The sequence below is a fragment of the Archocentrus centrarchus genome, chromosome 9, assembly GCF_007364275.1.
Source record: "Archocentrus centrarchus isolate MPI-CPG fArcCen1 chromosome 9, fArcCen1, whole genome shotgun sequence".
Lineage (NCBI taxonomy): Eukaryota > Metazoa > Chordata > Actinopteri > Cichliformes > Cichlidae > Archocentrus > Archocentrus centrarchus.
In genome coordinates, this window is record NC_044354.1 from 14,837,224 (window position 1) to 14,860,212 (window position 22,989).

A 22,989-nucleotide genomic window follows, 5' to 3' on the forward strand; every position below is an offset into this window, starting at 1 on the left:
GTCAAGTGTTCCTCCGAAGATCGTGTATACTCAAAATGTCCCTGCCTGTGAATTAAAAACTCGTTGGAAAAGCAGTAACCACTCATATTTCCGCCCTGCAGAAAATGGGCGGTTCCTGAGTTCAAGTAAAATGGGACAAATTTTGCTTTAACGTCAAAGGCAGTTCAGACCGTGTCAACATCAGTCAACGTGTTTGAGAAGATAAAATCATCAGAACGATGTTATATATATATGTGTGTGTGTGTGTGTGTGTGTGTGTGAGAGAGAGATGAGCCTTTCTTTTCATTTCGGTCAGCAGCGGTTTTCTCCTTGGTGCTCTGAAAAGTCTGCTTGTCGTGGTTTTTTTGGTCAGCAGGGGGCAACTCCTCTGACAAGAATAATACTTTCACTGGTGTCAAAGTCTATGAGCTCTGTGACATCAATAAACATGTTCTGATGATTTTATCCTCTGAAACACATTGACTGATGTTGATATGGCTTGAACTGCCTTTGACGTTAAAGCAAAATTTGTCCCATTTTATAATGCTGAACTCTTTGGATGGGTTTTGTCCCATTACATCTGGCATAAAACTAACACAGCATTTCATAAAGAATTCATCATACCAACAGTCAAACATGGTGGTGGTAGTATGATGGTCTGGGGCTGCTTTGCTGCTTCAGAACCTGGACAACTTGCCATAATTGTTGGAACCATGAATTCCGCTCTCTACCACATACAGTAATCCTGAAGGACAATGTCCAGCTATCAGTTTGTGCCTTGAAGTTCAAGCTCATTTGGGTTATGCAGCAGGACAACATTCAAATTTGTTTGACAGCCTGAAACAGTTAAGTGTGACAAATATACAAAAAACTAAGAATATAGATAACTATACATATTGTTTGTTACATAACCAACTCTGCATTAAGACAGCTGTTTTGAGTTATCTGAAGATCATGTGTTACATATTTACTGAACAGAACTTTACATAAATCTTGTTAGAAAGGGAAAAAAATCATTTAAAAAAAAGAGGAGACAGCATAAGAAGAGTAAGAAAAAGAGTAAAGTTCATGAAACACATTATTAAAACTTTCTTAGCAGTACTGTGTTCCATATTACATAATGTATATTCTTACAAATATTCTGAATTATATGAAAATCACGTAAACAGTAATCTTTTTCAATGTTTTTTTTTTTTAAGCAGCTATATGAGCTCCAACGTTTCCAGAATCGGTGACGAGATTGCCGTGAGTGAGTCATCTGTTGAATTAACGATCTTTGTTTTTCCGGTTCTCACCCCTGTGCTCTCGCGGGAACTGCAGGAACGCGCCAAAATAGGAAAACACCAGCCGAGTCAGTGACAGGGACAGAGAGAGCTAGAAGGAAATCCTTTGAAATAAAACAGAAGTATTTTCAAATGCGGCTTTACGCGCAGATTTAGGTGTTTTATTTTAGTGTTTTGGAGCTGGAACACCGAGATAGAAGATGGTTCTGCAGAATAGTGGACGGTACAAAGCGGACCGAGGACCGAGTGGAGATCAGGAAAACCAGTAAGTTCAGCCGCTCTAACAGATCAAAAAGTATTTTACGACATTCTTGTGAAGCATGTTAGTAGATGACAGGAGGACAGTGGGAATTTAATCTTGTTGTTATGTGTGTTTGAACCAGGGATGATGGCTCCTCCATCTCGGCCCTCAAGCGGCTGGAGCGCAGCCAGTTCACCGACGAGATGGACGCCCGCTTCGGCTTCGACAGGATGAAGGAGCCGGGAGAGAAAACAGGCTGGTTGGTCAACATGCACCCTGTGAGTCCGCGCAGTGGGAGCCTGTTTAGTTTCTTTATGCATGATGCAAAGTCCCACTCCTAAGTATTATTTTGATCCTCTGCATTTCTAGACAGAGATCCTGGATGAAGACAAGAGGATGATCAGCGCAGTGGATTATTATTTCATACAGGAGGATGGAAGCAGGTTCAAGGTGTGTTTGGATAAAAGCAGTGTTGTAAGTCACTGGCAGCTTATTAAATATTCTGCATTTTACATTTCTTCTGCTCAGACATATTCTTCCTCATTTATTCTGTCTGTAGGTGTCTCTGCCCTTCAAGCCATATTTTTATATTGCAACGAAAAAGGTAAGTTATTGCCTGTGAATTGCTTCTTTTGCTGATTAAACATGTTTTAAGAAAAGTAAACAAAACATGCATTTCCAGAACTGTGAGAGAGAAGTCATCTCATACTTATCGAAGAAGTTCCAAGGAAAGTTGGCAAAGCTTGAAATCCTCCCAAAAGAAGACCTGGATCTGGTGAGAATTTAAGGAATATATATATATATATATATACAAAATACATTTTCAACAATTTAAAAGATGTATCTTTTGTCATAATATATTCTGCCTATGTACACTCACTAGACACTTCATTAGGTACTTCTTGCTACCTTGCTACCTTCTTGGGCCCCCCATCCTCATTTGCCTTCAGAACTGTCTTGGCATAGATTCAACAATCCTCAGAAATTTTGGTTTATGCTGACATGATAGCATCACACACCCCAAAGGAGCTATATTGGATTGAGATCTGGTGACCTCTGGTGGAGGCCATCTGAGTACAGTGAACTCACTGTCATGTTCAAGAAACCAGTTTGATATGATTTGAGTTTTGTGGCACGGTGTGTTATACTGCTAGAAGCAGCCATCAGAAGATGGTCATTAAGTCATCATTACACTGGTCATTAAGGGAAGGACAATACTCAGGTATACTGTGATGGTTAAACAATGCTCAGTTGGTACTAAGGGGCCCAATGGGTGCCACCAGCAACCTGAACCATTGATACAAGGCAGGATGGATCCATGCCTTCATGTTATTTACTCCAAATTCCGACCCTACTGTCTGAATCTTACAGCAGGAATTGAGACTCATCAGACCAGGCAATGTTTTTCCAGTCTTCCGTTGTCCAATTTTGGTGAGCCTGCGTGAATTGTAGTTTCAGTTTCCTGTTCTTATCTGCCAGGAGTGGCATCCAGTGTGGTCTGCTGCTGTAGCTCATCTGCTTCAAAGTTTTGACATTTCGTGCGCTCAGAGGTGCTTTTCTGCAAACCTTGGTTGTAATGAGTGATTCTTTGAGTTACTGTTGACTTCTTATCAGTTCAAAGCAGTCTGGCCATTCTCCTCTGACCTCTGAGATCAACAAGGCATTTTCCCCCCAGAGGACTGCTGCTCACTGGATATTTTCTCTTTTTCAGATCATTCTCTCTAAACCCTAGAGATGGTTTTGTGGGAAAATTCCAGTAGATCAGCAGCTTCAGAAATACTCATACCAACGACAAAGTCACTTAAATCACCTTTTTTCTCCATTCTCATGCTTTGTTTGAACTTGAGCACATCGTCTTGACCTGCTCAAGTTCAAACATTAAGTTGCTGTTATTTCATTGGCTGATTAGATATTTGAGACAGCGAGCAGTTGAATAGAGTACCTAAGAAAGTGGCCGTTGAGCATGTATCTTTTAGGAAAAATCTAAAAATGTATGCCCTCAGCATCATGGCAGTCTTGTCATTATTATCAAAACTGCTCTTTTATATAAATATTTTACTGTACTGTACTGTCAAAGTTAGAAATTCAGATATTGTGATATCACTATGTTGAACAAGCTGCAGTATACTATGCTACTGGCTGCTAGCGGTGTTGACTTCATGCAGCCACTCACGTGCAAATTATGCCGATGTGTTCTCTCCAGCCAAACCACCTAGTCGGACTAAAGGGAAACTACATCAAGCTGGCGTTCAACACTGTGGACGACCTCATCAAGGTCAAGCGTGAGATTTCCCCGGCAGTACGCAAGAACCGGGAGAGGGAGCAGTCCAATGATGCCTACACCTCAATGTTATCAAGGTATCACCAAACCTTCAGTCCCGTTAGGTTCCTCTAAGGTTCCTCCTGATATTTCCGGATTAATGATGACCCCTGGACAACTTGTTTTGGTTTTTTTCCGCTCTCAGCGCCTTATCAGGTGGACACGTGACCTCAGTGGATGAAGACGGGATGTCAAAGAGTATTTCAGATCAGTTAGACAACATAGTGGACATGAGAGAGTATGATGTGCCTTACCATGTGCGTGTGTCCATTGACCTCAAGATCCATGTGGTAAGAGCAGGCTTTTTTGTTTGTTTGTTTTCGAGATGTTCCTGTACACCTCTTCAGAGTAAACGCAAAATCCTCAATGTGTGCTCTTCTAATCCTTACTGTCTTTACTTTTCAGGCTCACTGGTACAATGTTCGATACAGAGGCGGTGCTTATCCCCCAGAGATTGTACGGAGAGACGATCTTGTGGAGCGACCGGTATCAGGATTTTGTTATTTAAGCCATCTGATATTCTTTCTGTTATATTGAAAGGACTGATTTATGTCAGAGCTTTTCCATTAAGCATTGTTTCATTTGGTTTGTTCCTGTAGGACCCTGTTGTTTTGGCGTTTGACATCGAGACCACCAAACTACCACTGAAATTCCCAGATGCAGAGACGGATCAAATTATGATGATCTCCTACATGATAGATGGACAGGTAAGGTTCATTTAACTTTCATTTTTAAAGTTTGTGTAATTTTCCTGTTCGTAATGTCTTCTAAAACCTTTGTTTTCACGTAGGGGTTTCTAATCACAAACCGAGAGATCGTCTCTGAGAACATTGAAGATTTTGAGTTTACTCCCAAACCTGAATATGAAGGACCTTTCACTGTTTTTAATGAGGACAATGAGGTATGTGGCCACTAAACATAAAGCATTGGTTCTCTAACAGGCTGCTGTGTGTTTCTGTCAGCGTAATAACATATTGTAACGGTTGCAGGCAGCCCTCATTCAGAGGTGGTTTGATCACGTTCAAGAAACAAAGCCAAACATCTTTGTGACCTACAATGGAGACTTCTTTGATTGGTAAGTTTTTTTTTTTTCTCTATGGAAGCCAGTTACCTACTTTAAAGGTACAATACATGCATTGTCTTATTCTGGAAGGGGTCGCTGCCACCTCCTGATAGAGAACACAGAGACTTCTCTGGATCTTAAGCAGTGCTACTTTGTTTTTGTTTGTTTCTCATTGTCTTTAATTTACACAAATACATCATAGAAACTGGTGTTTCTGTTCACTATAGCCAAACTCTGCTTCAGTATAAAAATCATCTTACAGCAAACTTTTATGATGATCCGCTCAAGAAGCGACGCAAGCTCATCTGGCTGTGGGAACCAGGTCTTCTCTCCTGTTTCCTGATCCCACTAAAGTCCAGAGGAAGAGATATCATATGCAATAGTACAGCAGCTTGTGTTAATTTGCATAGGTATTTGCCTACACAGAGTGAAGGATTATGGGCATGCAAACTATCCAGGCATGCTTGGATGACGCTGTGTGTCAGTCGAATGCCGATTGGTTGAAAAATGGACTGGCAGTGGAAAGGGAATGAAGTTTACCCCAAAGGGCAGAAGTCTGGAGAGGAAAAAAAAATACATCAAAGATCAGAAAAGAAGCCTGAGAAGCACCAACAGTGGCTGCGGTGGACACTTTTCATTGTTTTTAAGCTCTTGGTTTCACATCAGCAAGAGTAGGCCAAACAGTGGTTGTTTGTGACACTCCCCCCTGGTGACAGTAAACAGCTACAACATGTAAATGATGGTCTGCAAAGTTGTGCATAAGACTGGCTCTTAATCCTGTTTTCCAGTCATCACTTGCTGAGGGATTCAGGGATTCATCACCGAGTTTACAGTTTTATTCACCAACTATCTGTTCCTGATTGACAAGATTAACAGGAAGTCATAGACTGTATAAAGTACAATACGCAGATGTATGCGCTATAAACTAAAAACCATTGATACTTTTCTGAATGTTTTTAACTGTTTTAAAACTGAGTATATTCGATATATCACTTTTAATAATTTTTTATTCTGTTCTGTTTGTCTTATTCGGATCTCGATCCTCCACCTTTCTCATATTGCTTTTACTCTCCAGGCCTTTCGTTGAGACTCGGGCTGGCCTCCACGGACTGAGCATGCACAGGGAGATTGGTTTCCAGAAGGATAGCCAGGGAGAGTACAAGGCTAGTCAGGCCATCCACATGGATTGCTTAAGGTGTGCACAATTTTTACACTCTTAAAATTAGGTAAGAGTGTATGCTAAGCGTATGCTTGTTACATTATGTTAAAACATCCTTATCCTGTGGCAGGTGGGTAAAGAGAGACAGCTACTTGCCGGTAGGAAGCCACAATCTGAAGGCAGCAGCGAAGGCTAAGCTGGGCTACGACCCGGTGGAGCTCGACCCAGAGGAGATGTGCCGCATGGCAACTGAGGAACCGCAGGTACAGAAATGCTCTCCAGTCTTTATAAAAGAAAGAATTAAATTTTTTTTGACAGGCGTGTTGCATTTCCATTAACTTTCCTTTCTCTATGTTTCTGTCAGACATTAGCAACTTATTCTGTGTCAGATGCTGTGGCCACATATTACCTGTACATGAAATATGTTCACCCCTTCATCTTTGCTCTGTGTACCATCATCCCCATGGAGCCTGATGAGGTTTGTCTATGTTGTGTTTTGCAAAAGAATGTGTAAATTTCCCTTAAAACAAAAAGTGCATTTTACTCATTCCTTTTCTTGCATTATTTCTGTTTCTTACTGTTTCAGGTGCTGCGTAAAGGTTCAGGAACTCTGTGTGAAGCTTTACTTATGGTGCAGGCCTTCCACGCCAACATCATCTTCCCCAACAAGCAGGAGCAGATCTTCAACAAACTGACAGATGACGGCCACGTCCTGGACTCTGAGACTTACGTGGGCGGTCATGTGGAGGCGCTGGAGTCCGGAGTGTTTCGCAGTGACATCCCCTGCCGTTTCAAAATGGTAGAGTCTGCTCACTCCTCAAAGCTAATTCTTCATCAGTGCTTTTGTGTTTTTTTAAATGTCGCTGTTGTTTTGGTGTTGTAACAGAACCCGGCTGCATTTGACTTCCTGCTACAACGTGTTGAGAGAACGATGCGCCATGCCGTTGAGGAAGAGGAGAAAATCCCTCTGGAGCAAGTCACCAACTTTAATGAGGTGTGTTGTTTTTTTTGTTTTGTTTTTGTTTTGTTTTTTTTGCCTGGTGTGTGTGTGTGTATTTTTGATTTGTCACTCAGCATTTATTTTGTTGAGCTTAAAGTTCAGAATTAACTCTGGAATTTTCTCAGGTTTGTGACGAAATTAAGAAAAAGCTGACGTCTCTCAAGGAGGTTCCAAACAGGATTGAATGTCCTCTCATCTACCATCTAGATGTTGGGGCAATGTACCCCAATATTATTCTCACCAACCGCCTTCAGGTTATTATTTTTTTTAAAAACGCTTAAAATTACATGTAGAAATGCATCAAATTCAAATTCTTTATTTTCTGATTTTATAGCCATCCGCAATGGTTGATGAGGCCACCTGTGCTGCCTGTGACTTCAACAAGCCTGGTGCAAAGTGTCAGAGGAGGATGACCTGGCAATGGAGAGGGGAAATCAGTAAGTCATTTTTGTATAATTTTGCTCTGCTTTTAAGGAATTTTTGCAAAAATAAACTTTTCTCTCTGCAGTGCCTGCCAGCCGCAGTGAGTTCCACCGCATCCAGCAGCAACTTGAGTCTGAGAAATTCCCGCCGCTGTTCCCCAACGGTCCACCTCGGGCCTTCCACACGCTCAACAGGGAGGAGCAGGCCAAACATGAGAAGAAACGTCTCGCAGGTTCTTTCTCTCTTTTTTTTTTTTTGGGCTCCTTAGAGTAGACTTTCATCATAAGTAATCAAAATTGTGGGTTGTCAAAGCATAGTTGGACCTGTCTTTTTATTTATTTATTTAATCAATCAGACTATTGTAAGAAGGCGTATAAGAAGACGCATGTCACCAAGCTGGAGGAGCGAGTTACCACCATCTGTCAGAGAGAAAACTCCTTCTATGTTGATACTGTAAGAGCTTTCAGAGATCGGCGTTATGAATTCAAAGGACTTCACAAGGTAATCTTTAAAAAAAAAAAAACAAGATTCCCCTAAAATTTCTATAGCCGTTTAATCAAATGACACATGATCTTTCTTGCTCAGTAGAATTACCTGCCATTTAGTGTTTTTGTTTTTTTCGGTCTTACCTTTGCTTTAGGTATGGAAGAAGAAACTTTCATCAGCTCAGGACAGCGGAGACGCCGCTGAGGTGAAGCGCTGCAAAAACATGGAGATCCTGTACGAGTCTCTTCAGCTCGCTCACAAGTGTATTCTCAACTCTTTCTACGGCTACGTCATGAGGAAGGGGTAGGCGTCGACTGCAGTTTTCATCAATCATCACATATCCACTTGCACTGTTACTTGAGCCTTTCTCTGGAGTCAGTGCTGAGTGCTGTTGACTTGATGCTGTCCATGTTTTTTTGTTTTTTTTTTTTGTTTCCATCAGGGCCCGCTGGTACTCTATGGAGATGGCTGGCATTGTGTGTTACACTGGAGCCAATATTATTACTCAGGCCAGAGAGCTCATTGAGCAAATAGGGTGAGTTCCCTAATAATGATTTGACATCTAATATGAGGAAGTGCTTTCTCGGTCAGTGCAGGATGAGCTCGAAAGAAATGAAAAGCTTCCTTTTAATCGAGCTTCCAGATGGTGGTTTTTATCCTATTTTTTTCCTGTAACCCATGCAGTCAGGTTATTCAACTATAAAAATACTGCAATAAATTTCTCTGTGACTCAGGAGGCCTCTTGAGTTGGACACTGATGGTATCTGGTGTGTCCTCCCCAACACCTTCCCTGAGAACTTTGTGGTGAAGACCAGTAATGAGAAGAAGCCCAAGGTGACTATCTCCTACCCAGGAGCCATGCTGAACATTATGGTAAAGGAGGGATTTACAAACGATCAGTACCACGAGCTGGCTGACCCTGCATCCCTCGCTTACAACATAAGGGCGGAGAACAGCATCTTCTTTGAGGTGGATGGACCATATCTGGCAATGATCCTGCCAGCCTCCAAAGAGGAGGGCAAGAAGCTGAAGAAGAGGTATGGTGATTCTTTTATTAAATGGTTTGTCGCCTTCATATGGGAATGTAGTTAAGGTGGAATCAACAGGGTCTCTGTTGTTTTTAGGTACGCTGTGTTTAATGAGGATGGCTCTCTGGCTGAGCTGAAGGGTTTTGAAGTGAAGAGAAGAGGGGAGCTCCAGCTCATTAAGATTTTTCAGTCGTCCGTGTTCGAGGCTTTCCTCAAAGGAACCACTCTAGAGGAGGTCTACGCTTCAGTGGCCAAAGTGGCTGACTATTGGCTGGATGTACTTTACAGCAAGGTACATTTCTAAGATCAAATTCTGAAAAACTAGAGTCTCCTGTTAGAAGGTTTTTTAATGTGATATTTCTGAACTGTACTGTGCAACAGTTCCTTGTTGCATTAGCAAAATTTTCACAGAAAATGCATCACTAAGAAGCTGACTGACCCATTTCAACTGTGACACAGGCTGCCAACATGCCAGATGTGGAGCTGTTTGACCTGATTTCAGAGAATCGTTCAATGTCCAGAAGGCTTGAGGACTACGGAGAGCAGAAGTCCACGTCTATCAGCACAGCTAAGAGGCTGGCAGAGTTCCTGGGAGACCAAATGGTGAAAGACGCTGGTCTGAGCTGTCGCTACGTCATTTCCCGAAAACCTGAGGGTTCCCCCGTCACAGAAAGGTTTGACAACTGCTCGGAAAAATAAACGGGTGTAGTCTCCTGGTCTGAAAACGGAAACCACTGGGAAAGATATGATCTTTATAATGGCCAGCCAGGGACAGCAACACCTCTACTCTGTAGAAGTCTATGTGAAAACAACCTTACCGGGCATTTCATCTATAATATCAATAAACGCTTCATTTATGGTCTCAGTCATTAGTTTAAGGTCTTAGTAAATACAGAATAATGTTTATTTTGTAAATTATGGTCCCATATTGAACATGATAAAGCAGAGTAACCTCTAGACTGTGGCTACCCTTTGATTCACAAGTTGCTTTTTTGTCAGTCACATCCACCCCTTGCTTGACAGATCCAGTTAAAACAAATAAACAGGGTGGCAACAGCCAAAATGCTGATATTGAGACCTCTAAATGGCATCCATCTCTCATTTCCCATTTTGGAATATCTTTGGGAAACAAGCAATTTCTAATATGATCAGAAGTTAAAGGGCACTGGCTGATTTATGTTTCTCTCCATCAGGGCCATTCCTCTGGCTATCTTTCAGGCAGAGCCCAGTGTGAAGAAACATTTCCTTCGCAAGTGGTTGAAGATGCCCAGCTTGCATGACTTGGACATCCGCTCTGTGAGTTTTTAGGACCAGTTTAGATGTGAGCAACAGAGGGAAAAGCTTTATATATTTTCATTTTTTTTTTCATGTTTGTTTTGGGGCTTTTCCAGATCCTTGATTGGAGCTATTACATAGAGAGGTTGGGTAGTGCAATCCAGAAAATCATCACCATCCCGGCTGCTCTACAACAGGTAAAAAACAAAACAAAAACACAAATCAAACATTTTTTTTTTTAAGGGAAAATTTGATAGTTGTTAAATTTCCATTTTTAATTGTTTCTGTTCATCATAAGGTGAAGAATCCTGTTCCCAGAGTGAGGCATCCTGACTGGTTACACAAGAAACTCCTGGAGAAAAACGACATCTACAAGCAGAAGAAAATTAGTGAGCTGTTTACCAGTGAGGGCAAGAGACAGGTAAGGTTACCCTCACAGCAAGGTGTCCAATCAAACTGCCAGCACTGTTTCTTTTGTGTAGTGTCAACTAGTAAACCTTATTGTTGCTCTTTACATATCTTTGTCTCTCTCAGATAGCCCATCAGCCTCATGAAGCAGGCCAAGCTGCTGACATAGAGGATTTTGGGATGCCACCTAAACCCCTGCAACCAGCTGTCCTCATCAGCACTAAGCGGAAGCGTGCATCACAGGGAGACGACAGCCAGGTGGAGTCTCAGGATTTGGAGCTCACACAGTCCTGGAGAGAGATACTGGGACCACCCCCTCCCATGGGAACAACACGGGTAAGAAAGCAGAAGACTCAGTATACATATACAGTATATGTTTCATCCAATTTCAAATGCATTTATAGTGCATTTGAAATCCAATATGTTCCAGTGATGCATGTTAAAAGGTTTAAACAACCATGTCTGTGCAGGAGGAACGTCTAGTGTGGCTGCGTTATCATAAGAAAAAGTGGGAGCTGCAGCTGAAGCAAAGGAAGGAGAGAAAAAAGAGGAGGAGGCTGCTGGATGGAGAAGCTCAACCTGTCGGTGGAGGAGTGATCAGAGACGGTCCCGCCACAGGTTTGGGGAGCTTCCTCCGCAGAACAGCTCGCAGCATCCTTGATATGCCGTGGCAAATTGTGCAGGTGGTGCAAAGCAGCCCATTATCATTTATAAATAATTGAATAAATATGAAAATCCAAAGATGATGATGAGATGTTCTGTTTTTGTTTTTCTGGGGGGGTGTTTTTGCCTGTCAGATTGCAGAGACTAGTCACCCTGGTCTCTATAAGCTTTGGGCTCTGATTGGAAATGACCTCCACTGCATGAAACTCAACATCCCACGTGTCTTCTATGTCAACCAGAAAGTCCCTAAACAGGAGGAGGGAGCCACATACAAAAAGGCATGCTGCAAAAAAAATAACATTAAATAATGCATCAGTGTGAATTGTGAAAGTCATAATAAGATACCTAAAGTTAATGTATCAGAATGGTGCGATTACAGGTGAACCGCATGCTGCCTCGATCCAACATGGTTTACTACCTTTATGAGTACTCTGTGCCAGAGGACATGTACCAGGAGCACATCAATGAGATCAACGCCGACCTCTCTGCACCAGACATTGAAGGAGTCTATGAAACACAGGTCTGTGTAATCTCCAGTGTTAGCATAATTGTATACCACTATGTAAACAGAATACAGCATTAGTAAGGGCTCCTCCTCATTGATTTTTTTAGGTTCCTTTGCTGTTTCGAGCTTTGGTGCAGCTCGGATGTGTGTGTATGGTCAATAAACATGTCGTGAGGGATCTGGCCGGCAGGGAGGCTGACACATTCGATCTGGAGCATCTGGAGATGAGGTCCTTGGCCCAGTTTAGCTACTTGGAACCTGGTAAGACTCATCTAAGACACTTCAAAAGCTAGATTTTAAAGTGCCGACAGCAGACCTTTGATGGTCATGGATGTCACAGCTTTATAATGATTTTTTTTTTTTTTTTTAATATTTATGATGACCTAAATGATCACATCTTTTTCTAGTAGAAAAGGAAGCTGTTACACAGCAAGTACTTGTGAATTTTACTGTGCAATAACTATGTTTGCAGGGAGTGTCCGCCACATGTACTTGTATCATCACAGCCAGGGCCACAAGGCTCTGTTTGGCCTCTTCATCCCCTCTCAGCGCAAAGCTAGCATCTTTGTCCTGGACACAGTAAGAGTAACAGTCTTTCTTTGTGCATCTGCCATTTTGTTTACTTTTTGTTTTAATGCCAGAGAAGTTTCTTTATTTATTGCAGTAAGAATAAAGCTCCTGATCAGTTGTTGATTTGTGCGGGGTTTTGTTTGTTTGTTTCTTTTTTAGGTTCGAAGCAACCAGATGCCCAACCTGAGTAATCTCTACACAGCTGAACGCACCGCCCTCCTGGAGAAGACGACGGAGGAGCTTTTGCCTCCAGAGAAACACACCTTTGAGGTGCGGGCTGAAAATGACATGAAGGCAATCTCGCGTGCGCTCCAACGCATACTGCTAAACTACAAGGTAAAATACTCTGGATATTTTTAAAACTTTAACGATTTGTAACATTTAACGCGTACATTAAGTTTCTTCGTGCGGCTACATTTGCAAACGTCTGCTTTGCTTGTTGCTGTTGACAGGAGGAGCGTCGTGGGCCCACCCTCATCGCTGTGCAGTCAAACTGGGAGCTACGTCGATTGGCAGCGGGGATGCCGGTGCTCGAGGAGTTCCCGGTCGTGCCAGTGCATGTGCTCGATGAGATCAGCTATAATGTGCTGGACTGGCAACGACTCGGTGCCCGCCGCATGATCCGCCACTACCTCAACCTGGACAGCTGTCTGTCACAGGCTTTTGACATGGCCAGGTATGACTTATATGCTTCTGCTGATTTTTCCCAAATTTCCATCACACATAAGGTTGTTCCACAGAGGATGGAAGGTGCTTTATTTTTTATTTAAACCAAGCATTTTAGTCAGAAGCATCTACAAGGCTCTTACATGCTCACTTTGTGGTTGTAGTCTGTAATAAAATGTTTACACAGTCAGAAATTTTTGTTAAACATTTTTTTGCAAGTGCATTTGAATTTCTGTTTTTCACTTTCAGATATTACCACTTACCCGTGGGCAATTTGCCACAGGATGTGTCCATCTTTGGCTCAGACTTATTCCTGGCAAGACATCTACGCAAACACAACCACCTGCTATGGCTTTCACCCACATCCAGGCCTGACCTGGGAGGAAAGGAGGCTGATGACAGCCGTCTGGTGATGGAAAGTGATGATAGGTGCTCTGTGGAAATCAATGCTCAGGGATGTTATTCTACAGGTACAGAAAAACAAAACAGGAACTCACAAGAAAGATTTTTGAAGTGTCTTTGTCTTAATTAATGTATTAACATATTTCTTGCAGTATGTGTGGAGTTGGACCTGCAGAGCCTGGCGGTGAACACCATCCTGCAGTCGCAGCATGTCAATGACATGGAGGGTGGAGCGAGTCTGGGTGTCAGTTTTGATGTGATCCAGCAGGCATCTTTGGAGGACATGATGTCAGGAAACCAGGGAGCGAGCGCTCTGGCTAGCTACGATGAGACCGCTCTCTGCTCCAACACCTTCAGGTGTGTCAACTTCTGTGTGTGAACACAGCAAAAAGAAACTGGGAGTTAGTTGTGGAGATACTCATTGTAAGGACAATGTGTTGTGTTTTGCTCAAATTATTATTATTTTTTGTTTGTTTTGTGTTGTCTGAGCAGGATCTTAAAGAGCATGGTGGTTGGATGGGTTAGGGAGATCACACAGTACCATAATGTGTACGCAGACAACCAGGTGATGCATTTCTACCGCTGGCTCCGCTCTCCAAGCTCTCTGCTGTATGACCCCGCCCTGCACCGCACCCTGCACAACATGATGAAGAAGGTGTTTCTGCAGTGAGTGCCAAATCCTTTATACAGCAAAAACAATCATTTATGTAGTTCTTGTGAAATAATGGTAAAATCTACATCCGTATTAGTTCACCAGTAAAGCGCAGCCCTGGTATTTTTCAAATTTTATTTAGTATTATTATAATTATTTAGAATTTTTCAATAGGAAATTGAGGATGTGAACTGTGATTATTATTATCGAAATGTTTTCAATTTTCATATATTCATGCCTCTTGTGAAAATGCATAACATCAGCAGCATCCTGTTCATCTGTTAATCTTTCATTCTGCCTTTAGGTTGGTTGCAGAGTTCAAACGTCTTGGCTCAGCTGTGGTATATGGAAACTTTAATAGGATCATTTTGTGTACTAAAAAACGCAGGATAGATGATGCCATTGGCTACGTTGAATATATCACCAACAGGTCAGTCTTTTTATATTCTCCAGTTGGGTGTACTTTAAACTGAGATGTGGGTTAGTGATGGCTAAATCTTCAGTGTCACAGGATTGTCTCTCTTTTAAACCTGGCTAGATCAAAATTGTTTGGTAGAACTCTTAACCAGGTCCGGAGTGGGATATGTTCAGAGTTTTCATTTTCACATATTTTTATTATACAGTGCTATATACACTGCTCAAAATGTTAAAGTAACACTTTGAAAACACATTCAATCTCAATGGGGGGGGGATCATGCTTTTGATCTATACTGATATAGAGTGGGTAATGTGTTAGGAATGAAAGGAAACCACATCGTTTGATGGAAATGAAAATAATCAACCTACAGAGGGCTGAATTCAAAGCCACCAAAAAAATCAAAGTGAAGTGTTCTCTGGGACCTCCTCCCAGATCTTGACCATGATATCACTGAGCTCCAGGACAGTCTGAGGTGCAACCTGCTAGAGGCCTGCAGAGGTCTGTTCCTCCATGGATATGCCTCCCACACCATCACTGATCCACCACCAAACCAGTCTTTCTGAACGATGTTACAGGCAGCATAATGTTCTCCATGACTTCTCCCTTTCACATCTGTCACATGTGCTCAGGGTGAACCTGCTCTCATGTGAGAAAAGAACAGGATGCCAGTGGTGGACTTGCCAATTCCAGTATTCTGTGGCAAATTCCAATCGGGCTCCACGGTCCCAGGCAATGAGCACAAGGCCCGCTAGAGGATGTCGGGCCCTCAGGTCACCCTCGTGAAGTCTGTTTCCGTTTGTATTGGTCAGACACATTTCACACCAGTGGTCTGCTGGAGGTCATTTTGTAGGGCTCTAGCAGAGCTCAACCTGTTTGTCTTTGCACAAAGGAGCAGATTCTGGACCTGCTGATGGGTCAAGCACCTTCTATGGTCATGTCCAGCTCTCCTAGTGTAACTGTCTGTCTCCTAGAATCTCCTCCGTGCTTAAAACTAGTGAAAAAACAGAAAAGATAAGGATGACATCACTGGCCTCCACCTGTGAAACAATTCCTGTTTTAGGGTTGTCTCATTGTTTCCCCACTAGTCCACCTGTTGTTAATTTCATTAACACCAAAGCAGTTGAAACTGATTAACAAGCCCCTCAGTATATTTCTCTGCTCAAGGAATATGTTTTATACATGCAACCTGGTAAGGGGTACTTTAATAGCACCACTGAATAAACTCCAGCTGTAAAGTTATATGAGCGCAAACTGTATGCATCACATTGTCACTGGAATTTGCATGTTTTCACTTGGTGATGCAGAAAATGTATAAATGTTTAATCCTAATCTGCTGCTAAATCAGTTTTACACAGATTCTACAATTAATAGTTCCATTTGTAAGCTAATTACCCAGAATCCAGAATCTATTCAATAAAAATTATATATATATATATATATATATATATATATATATATATATATATATATATATATATATATATATATATATATATATATATAACAAGTAAAATATTTCAGAATCAACAAAACAAAACTGAAAACAAACAGATGTTTCTCATGATGCCAACTAAGAGCCAGAATGCTAAAATCAGGGGAAAAAATCCATTAGAACAGCAGTTCCATTGTGGTTTCCATCAGCAGAAGAGATTTCTGTAAGTTAAACCCAAAATTGAAGAACTGCCCATTAACCTAATGGATGTAATACTTAAATATTCACTCCATGACAAAATATTACGATAAAATCAATATTACAGCTTGATGCTACATACCTCCTGAGATTATGATAATTGAAATATTGTCATTGTTGGTTTTCTGGGCAGCATTGCAACATTTCTTAAAGTACACTATATTGCCACAAGTATTCACTCATCCACTCATCATCCATTCCATGAAGCTCTCTGCTCACTGTTCTTGAGCTAATCTGAAGGCTACACAAAATTTGGAGGTCTGTAGCAATGAAAGTTGGTGATCTCTGCGCACTATGTGCCTCACTGGACCCCACTCTGTGATTTTACGTGGCCTACAGTGGCTGATTTGCTGTCGTCCCCAGTCGCTTCCACTTTGTTATAATACCACTAACAGTTGACTGTAGAATATTTAGTAGCGAGGAAATTATAAGACTGGACATGTCGCACAGGTGTCATCCTATCACTGTACCATGCTGGAATTCACTGAGCTCCTGAGAATGACACATTTTTTCCACAAATGTTTGAAGAAGCAGTCTGCATGCCTAGGTACTTGGATTTATACACCTGTGGCCATGAAAGTGAAATCTCATTTCCTTAACTGTTTCTCCTCTAGCATCCATTCCAAAGAAATCTTCCACTCTTTGACTATGTCCTTCTCACGATGCTGGGAGTTCCTGCTGTGGATGGACCCTGCCAACTATGGTGGTGTGAAGGGCAAACTGCCCTCCAGCGTCATGTATGGCGAGGTACTGCCAAATAAACCTTGGAGTTATGTTTTCCTTTCATCAATTAAAGTTTAAGAGCTGAGTACAGTACATAATCACTTTTTTTTTTTTTAGGAAGGAGCCCAAAAGAAAAACAGACAAGGGGAGGGAGATGAGGATGGCAGTGAGGATGAGGATGAAGACAATGCTGAGGAGGATGATGGAGATGGAGAGACAGATGAAGTGGAGGATTTGATTGAGAGTAACTGGAATATTATGCAGTATCTTCCTCAAACTGCCTCCTGCCAGAAGTACTTCCTCATGATTGTCTCAGGTAAAAGAAGAAAAATCTCCAACTTTTTCTCTCTTTTTTTGCTTTGCTTTTCTATTCTAATTATTAATTATTATTAATGATTATTAGTATTTAAATGCCCTTTCCATGTCAGCCTACATTGCAGCAGTCTACCACAGCATGAAAGAGGAGCTGAGACGTAACGCTCCTGGAGCAACACCAGTAAAGAGACGTGCCAGCAGCCAGGCTTCCCAGCAGGCCAGTGGGGACCTGAGTGCACTTCCTGGTAAGAAGCTTGTTAAGAGACTTCTACATGTGCTAAAGACTTCTGCTGCATTTCACAGGAACTGCAAATTACACTCTTTAGAATTTTTTTTTTTCTTTCATTAGAAATACTGCAGTCTAGTTTGTTTGTTTCTGTGGTTTATTTTACAGCTTTCACAGCTTTAAAAACTCTTCCACAGGAATGATCTCCTTCTCCCAGGAGTATGTGTCCAACGAGCTGACACAGAACATTTTCACCATCACTCAGAAAATCCAGAAAAAAGTCACGGGTACAAGGAGTGTTACCCACACCTCAGAGATGTTTCCTGTTCTGCCTGGTTCACACCTCCCACTCAATAACCCAGCACTGGAGTTTATCAAATATGTCTGCCAGGTAAAAATAGCACAAAGTTCCTTTCATCTGCTACATGTAGTTTTTCCTTTTGCTGCAGTGGACTAGTTATTTAAAATTCTCACCATCCTTACCTTGTTTAGGTTCTTTCACTCGACACCAATATTGTAAATCAGGTGAACAAGCTGAAGAGAGACCTTTTACGTCTTGTGGATGTTGGCGAGTTCTCAGATGAAGCCCAGTTCCGTGACCCGTGTAACTCCTACATCCTGCCAGAAGTCATCTGTCATCACTGCAATTTCTGTCGGGACCTTGACCTCTGCAAGGACCCATCAGTGTCACAGGTAAGAGGAAAAATGCTCCTCATAGTCACATCTTGAACCTTATAAAATTGTATGTTCATTACAGGATCTAATCGTAGAATTCAGAAATCTAAATGAGATAAACTTGTTTTCTTTTCCTCAGGATGGTTTGGTGTTGCCTCAGTGGTTCTGCTCCAACTGTCAGGCGCAGTATGACACTGAATCTATTGAGATGGCTCTGGTAGAAGCTCTGCAGAAGAAACTGATGAGCTACACGCTGCAGGATCTGGTGAGTGGCAGCATAGGAATGATAATAAAAATACATCAGGTCATGCTCTGTTGTGATGAAGTGTCAGACACTTTATTCTGTTTTTAATTTACATTTTAAAGTGATTTTTCAAGTCATTTATAGCAAGTAGATATTTCGGTGAAAGTGCAAAGAGAACATATCAAACGCTGAAACCTCCATGTTAATTGACAGTGATCAAAAATGAATGTAGTTCTATAGTGAAAATCACCGCCTGAATTCAAGAAAACATCAGGAAGCCATTGTCAGTGAGCACCGCTTGTTCCAGTATCCACAAATGTTTTAAGTTAAATCGCTACCAAGCAAACAAAAACCTTTCACATAAGCAGTTGTGTTGCTGCCTTTTCTGGACCTGAGCTCATTTAGGTTGGACTTGGGTGAACTCAAAAACTGCCTTATTGTTTGATAAAAATGTTAAATTCTTTCTGGGATTGGGGTGTATCTCAGAGGATGTAGTGCCCCTACTAAAGCAGAGAGGGACTATGGGGCTTAAGATGCAGCATCCATGATGGATTTTAAGCCACAGGACCTGGACACCTTGCAGTCACTGAGACAACCGTGAACTACTCTGTATACCAAAGTATTCTAGAGTCAAATGTGAGGCCATCTGTCTGACAGCTAAAGCTTGGTCTAAATTAGGTCATGCACCAGAACAGTGATCCCAAGCACAGCAGGGAAGTCCACATATCAACCTGAAGAAATGCTGTGCATAAACAAACGCCCACAAAGTTAAATGAACTGAAGCATCACTGTAAAGAAGAGAGGGCCAAAATTCCTCCACAATGATGTGAGAGACTGATAAAGTCATACAGAAAATGAGTACTTGAAGTTACTGCTGCTAAAGGTGGCTCTACAAGCTGCTGACTCATGGGGTGTGGTTAGTTTCACACAGGAATGCATAGAGTCCTGTGACAACTTTACTTTCCCTTGGCTCTATACAGGGTTTGAACCAGCATATCCTCACAGCCATCTGACATCTTTCAGAGAAGCCTCTGCTCGTTTCAACAAGACAAACCCAAACCAAATTCTGCACATATTACCACAGAATATTACCGCAGCATCTTAAGAACTGAAACAGAATTTGAATACTTTGCTATGTATAATGTTGTTCAAATTGTGAACAAGGTTGTTACTAAAAATATCACCACTCCTGGTTGTTTTGGGGGGTTTTTTCTTAGTAGTTTTCCTGTTAGATTTCCTGTCGTATACAGTGGTGTGAAAAAGTGTTTGCCCCCTGCCTCATTTTCTGTTTTTTTGCATGTTTGTCACACTTAAGTGTTTCGGAACATCAAACCAATTTAAACAATAGTCAAGGACAACACAAGTAAACACAAAATGCAAGTTGTAAATGAAGGTGTTTATTAGTAAAGGTGAAAAAAAATCCAAACCATCATGGCCCTGTGTGAAAAAGTGATTGCCCCCCTTGTTAAAACATACTATAACTGTGGTTTTTCACACCTGAGTTCAATTTCCCTAGCCACACCTAGGCCTGATTATTGCCACACCTGTTCCCAATCAAGACATCACTTAAATAGGAGCTGCCTGACACAGTAAGGTCCACCAGAAGATCCTTGAAAGCTTCACATCATGCCGAGATCCAAAGAAATTCAGGAGCAATTGAGAAAGAAAGTAATTGAGATCTATCAGTCTGGAAAGGGTTATAAAGCCATTTCCAAAGCTTTGGGAATCCAGTGAACCACAGTGAGAGCCATTATCCACAAATGGCGAAGACATGGAACAGTGGTGAACCTTCCCAGGAGTGGCCGGCTGCCCAAAATTACCCCAAGGGCGCAGCGACGACTCATCCAAGAGGTCACAAAAGACCCCACAACAACGTCCAAAGAACTGCAGGCCTCACTTGCCTCAGTTAAGGTCAGCATTCATGCCTCCACCATCAGAAAAAGACTGAGCAAAAATGGCCTGCATGGCAGAGTTCGAAGAAGAAAACCACTGCTGAGCAAAAAGAACATTAAAGCTCGTCTCAATTTTTCCAAAACGCATCTTGATGATCCCCAAGACTTTTGGGACAACATTCTGTGGACCGATGACACAAAAGTGGAACTCTTTGGAAGGTGTGTGTCCCATTACATCTGGCGTAAAAGGAACACTGCATTTCAGAAAAAGAACATTATACCAACTGTAAAATATGGTGGTGGTAGTGTGATGGTCTGGGGCTGTTTTGCTGCGTCAGGACCTGGAAGACTTGCTGTGATAAATGGAACTATGAATTCTGCTGTCTACCAAGAGATCCTGAGGGAGAGTGTCAGACCATCTGTTCGTGTACTCAAGCTTAAACGTACTTGGGTTCTGCAGCAGGACAATGATCCTAAACACACCAGCAAGTCCACCACTGAATGGCTGAAGAAAAACAAAATGAAGACTTTGGAGTGGCCTAGCCAAAGTCCTGACCTGAATCCTATTGAGATGTTGTGGTATGACCTTAAAAAGGCTGTTCATGCTCGAAAACCCTCTAATGTAACTGAATTAGGACAATTCTGCAAAGATGAGTGGGCCAAAATTCCTCCAGAACGCTGTAAAAGCCTCATTGCAAGTTATCGCAGACGCTTGGTTGCAGTTGTTGCTGCTAAGGGTGGCCCAACCAGTTATTAGGTTTAGGGGGCAATCACTTTTTCACACAGGGCCATGATGGTTTGGATTTTTTTTCACCTTTACTAATAAACACCTTCATTTACAACTTGCATTTTGTGTTTACTTGTGTTGTCCTTGACTATTGTTTAAATTGGTTTGATGTTCCGAAACACTTAAGTGTGACAAACATGCAAAAAAACAGGAAATGAGGCAGGGGGCAAACACTTTTTCACACCACTGTACAATGTTTGACAGCCTGTTTGCTGTTTTTGGGCATTTATCTCCTGAACCTGCCTCACAGCTTAAAAAATAAATAAAATCTTTGTTCAATTTTAGGTATGTACCAAATGTAAAGGAGTGAAGGAAACCAACATGCCCCTCTACTGTGAATGTGCTGGAGGCTTTGACCTCACTTTCTCAGCCAAGGTTTCTACTTTGAATCACATTGCATCATTCAATTCAGTGATGTTTGCATATTTTTGTCCTCATTTGACACAGCTGTTTTTTTGTCTGTTTATAGAGCTTCTCTGAGCAGATTACAGTGTTTCAGAACATAGCATCCCACTACAAGATGAACTTCCTGGAGGAGACCATTGGGTGGCTGCTCATTATGAGCCCTCAGATCAATCAGCGTGGTCACTAAATATGAACTCTGCCACTGAGGTCCGACACGTCCTCCATCTGGATCAGGAAACATCGTCTGGCAACACCAAGTGTTGATATTAATTTTTGAACTTCAACAGCACTGCTGTCTGTTTCTGTGCTGTGTGATAGTGTAACCAGGATAGTGATTAAACGGGGTGGAAGAGAAATGTGTTCATTGTAGATATGTTTGAATTAGATTAAAATTATGTATGTGTATGAATATTTTCACTGTTAATAAATGTTTTTCATGTGTCTCAGTCTGTTTGTGATTGCTGCAGTGCTGTACTTTGTACTGAAGCTGTGACACAACCCTAATTCTCCTGAATAACCTTTATTCTACTCTGGGACTTGAACTAATTAGTAGTTACATTGTCTCAGTTTCCTCCTCTCTTTCTTGGCTGCTAATGTGTTTGCTGTAGCTTATGCACAGCTTCAATTACTTGGACCGCTATTTGAACCCCTGTAATTTCTTCTGCAGACTTGCTGGGAAAACTAATGCTGCCTCAGTGCATGTTGCATAATCTTTCACTGTTGGCTTTGAAAAACTTCAGTTTGTTTTTTATTGAGTAAATTGAACCTTGAAAATTTCCTCTGGTAAAAAGTCTGCATTTTTCCAGCTGGTTGTGATTTACTTTTTTGCTCTCATCTCATATGGAAATGTATATCTGGTAGTGAGCACCATGTATAAGTCTGGATCCGAATTATTTTAATCCACCCACTGCTTTCACGTCAGCGTCATTTTTCCACAGCTGACTCACGTTGCCTGCTGGTTGGAGTCTCAGACAAGTAATCACATTTCACACTTAACTGCAGTGCAGTCAGATTCACTGCTTACAGGTACAAATGCTCTTTGTGTATGTTGACAAAAGAGATGAGAGCACTTCTGTGCTTTTAAATAAGTTATTTGAATTTGCAGCTATTAGCCTCTCAGTAAGTGTTATATTAGGTTAATATGGTGTGTCAGAAAAATTACAAAAAAGTTTACGATCTAAAATTCTTTGAATTGCCACTGTTTTATTTTTGTTTGTTTTTTTAAATGCTGCAAGCCTGCAATTTCCAAAATGAAGCGACTTTCTGCTGTGCTTCTCCATCCTTCATGACAGATTTTGATCAATTTCATGTGAGCCTTAAGATTTTTTTCACCACACATCTGTATTGCTCTCAGGCATCCAGATGGATTCACACTCCCTCACAATCTTGTTAGAGGAACCCTTTTATGGGAAATGTCTGCATTATTTAATTACTGTTCATAGCCCTCCTTGTGTTTCTCCTGGTGGTTTCCTCCTGTATCCCCTCGCTATG

The 22,989-nt window shown here is 41.6% G+C and overlaps 1 protein-coding gene across 1 annotated transcript; it reads left to right on the forward strand.

Annotated features, from left to right (window-relative positions):
- The first annotated feature begins 1,462 nt into the window (after positions 1-1,462).
- Positions 1,463-22,503, forward strand: pole (polymerase (DNA directed), epsilon). Its single transcript, XM_030737465.1, has 48 exons — positions 1,463-1,527; positions 1,646-1,781; positions 1,873-1,953; positions 2,063-2,107; positions 2,186-2,278; positions 3,707-3,861; positions 3,969-4,113; positions 4,229-4,309; positions 4,423-4,530; positions 4,614-4,724; positions 4,813-4,898; positions 5,962-6,081; positions 6,176-6,308; positions 6,410-6,523; positions 6,632-6,844; positions 6,932-7,039; positions 7,171-7,299; positions 7,380-7,482; positions 7,554-7,700; positions 7,824-7,969; positions 8,109-8,257; positions 8,397-8,489; positions 8,689-8,991; positions 9,079-9,274; positions 9,442-9,656; positions 10,176-10,278; positions 10,374-10,454; positions 10,556-10,678; positions 10,792-11,001; positions 11,136-11,348; positions 11,463-11,606; positions 11,708-11,848; positions 11,941-12,094; positions 12,306-12,412; positions 12,563-12,739; positions 12,856-13,079; positions 13,319-13,539; positions 13,624-13,828; positions 13,964-14,137; positions 14,428-14,553; positions 16,846-16,978; positions 17,072-17,270; positions 17,383-17,514; positions 17,693-17,886; positions 17,988-18,188; positions 18,310-18,435; positions 21,379-21,468; positions 21,563-22,503. The coding sequence occupies exons 1-48, from the start codon at positions 1,463-1,465 to the stop codon at positions 21,683-21,685; spliced, it is 6,876 nt and encodes a 2,291-aa protein (XP_030593325.1). The 3' UTR covers positions 21,686-22,503.
- Positions 22,504-22,989: the final 486 nt, after the last annotated feature.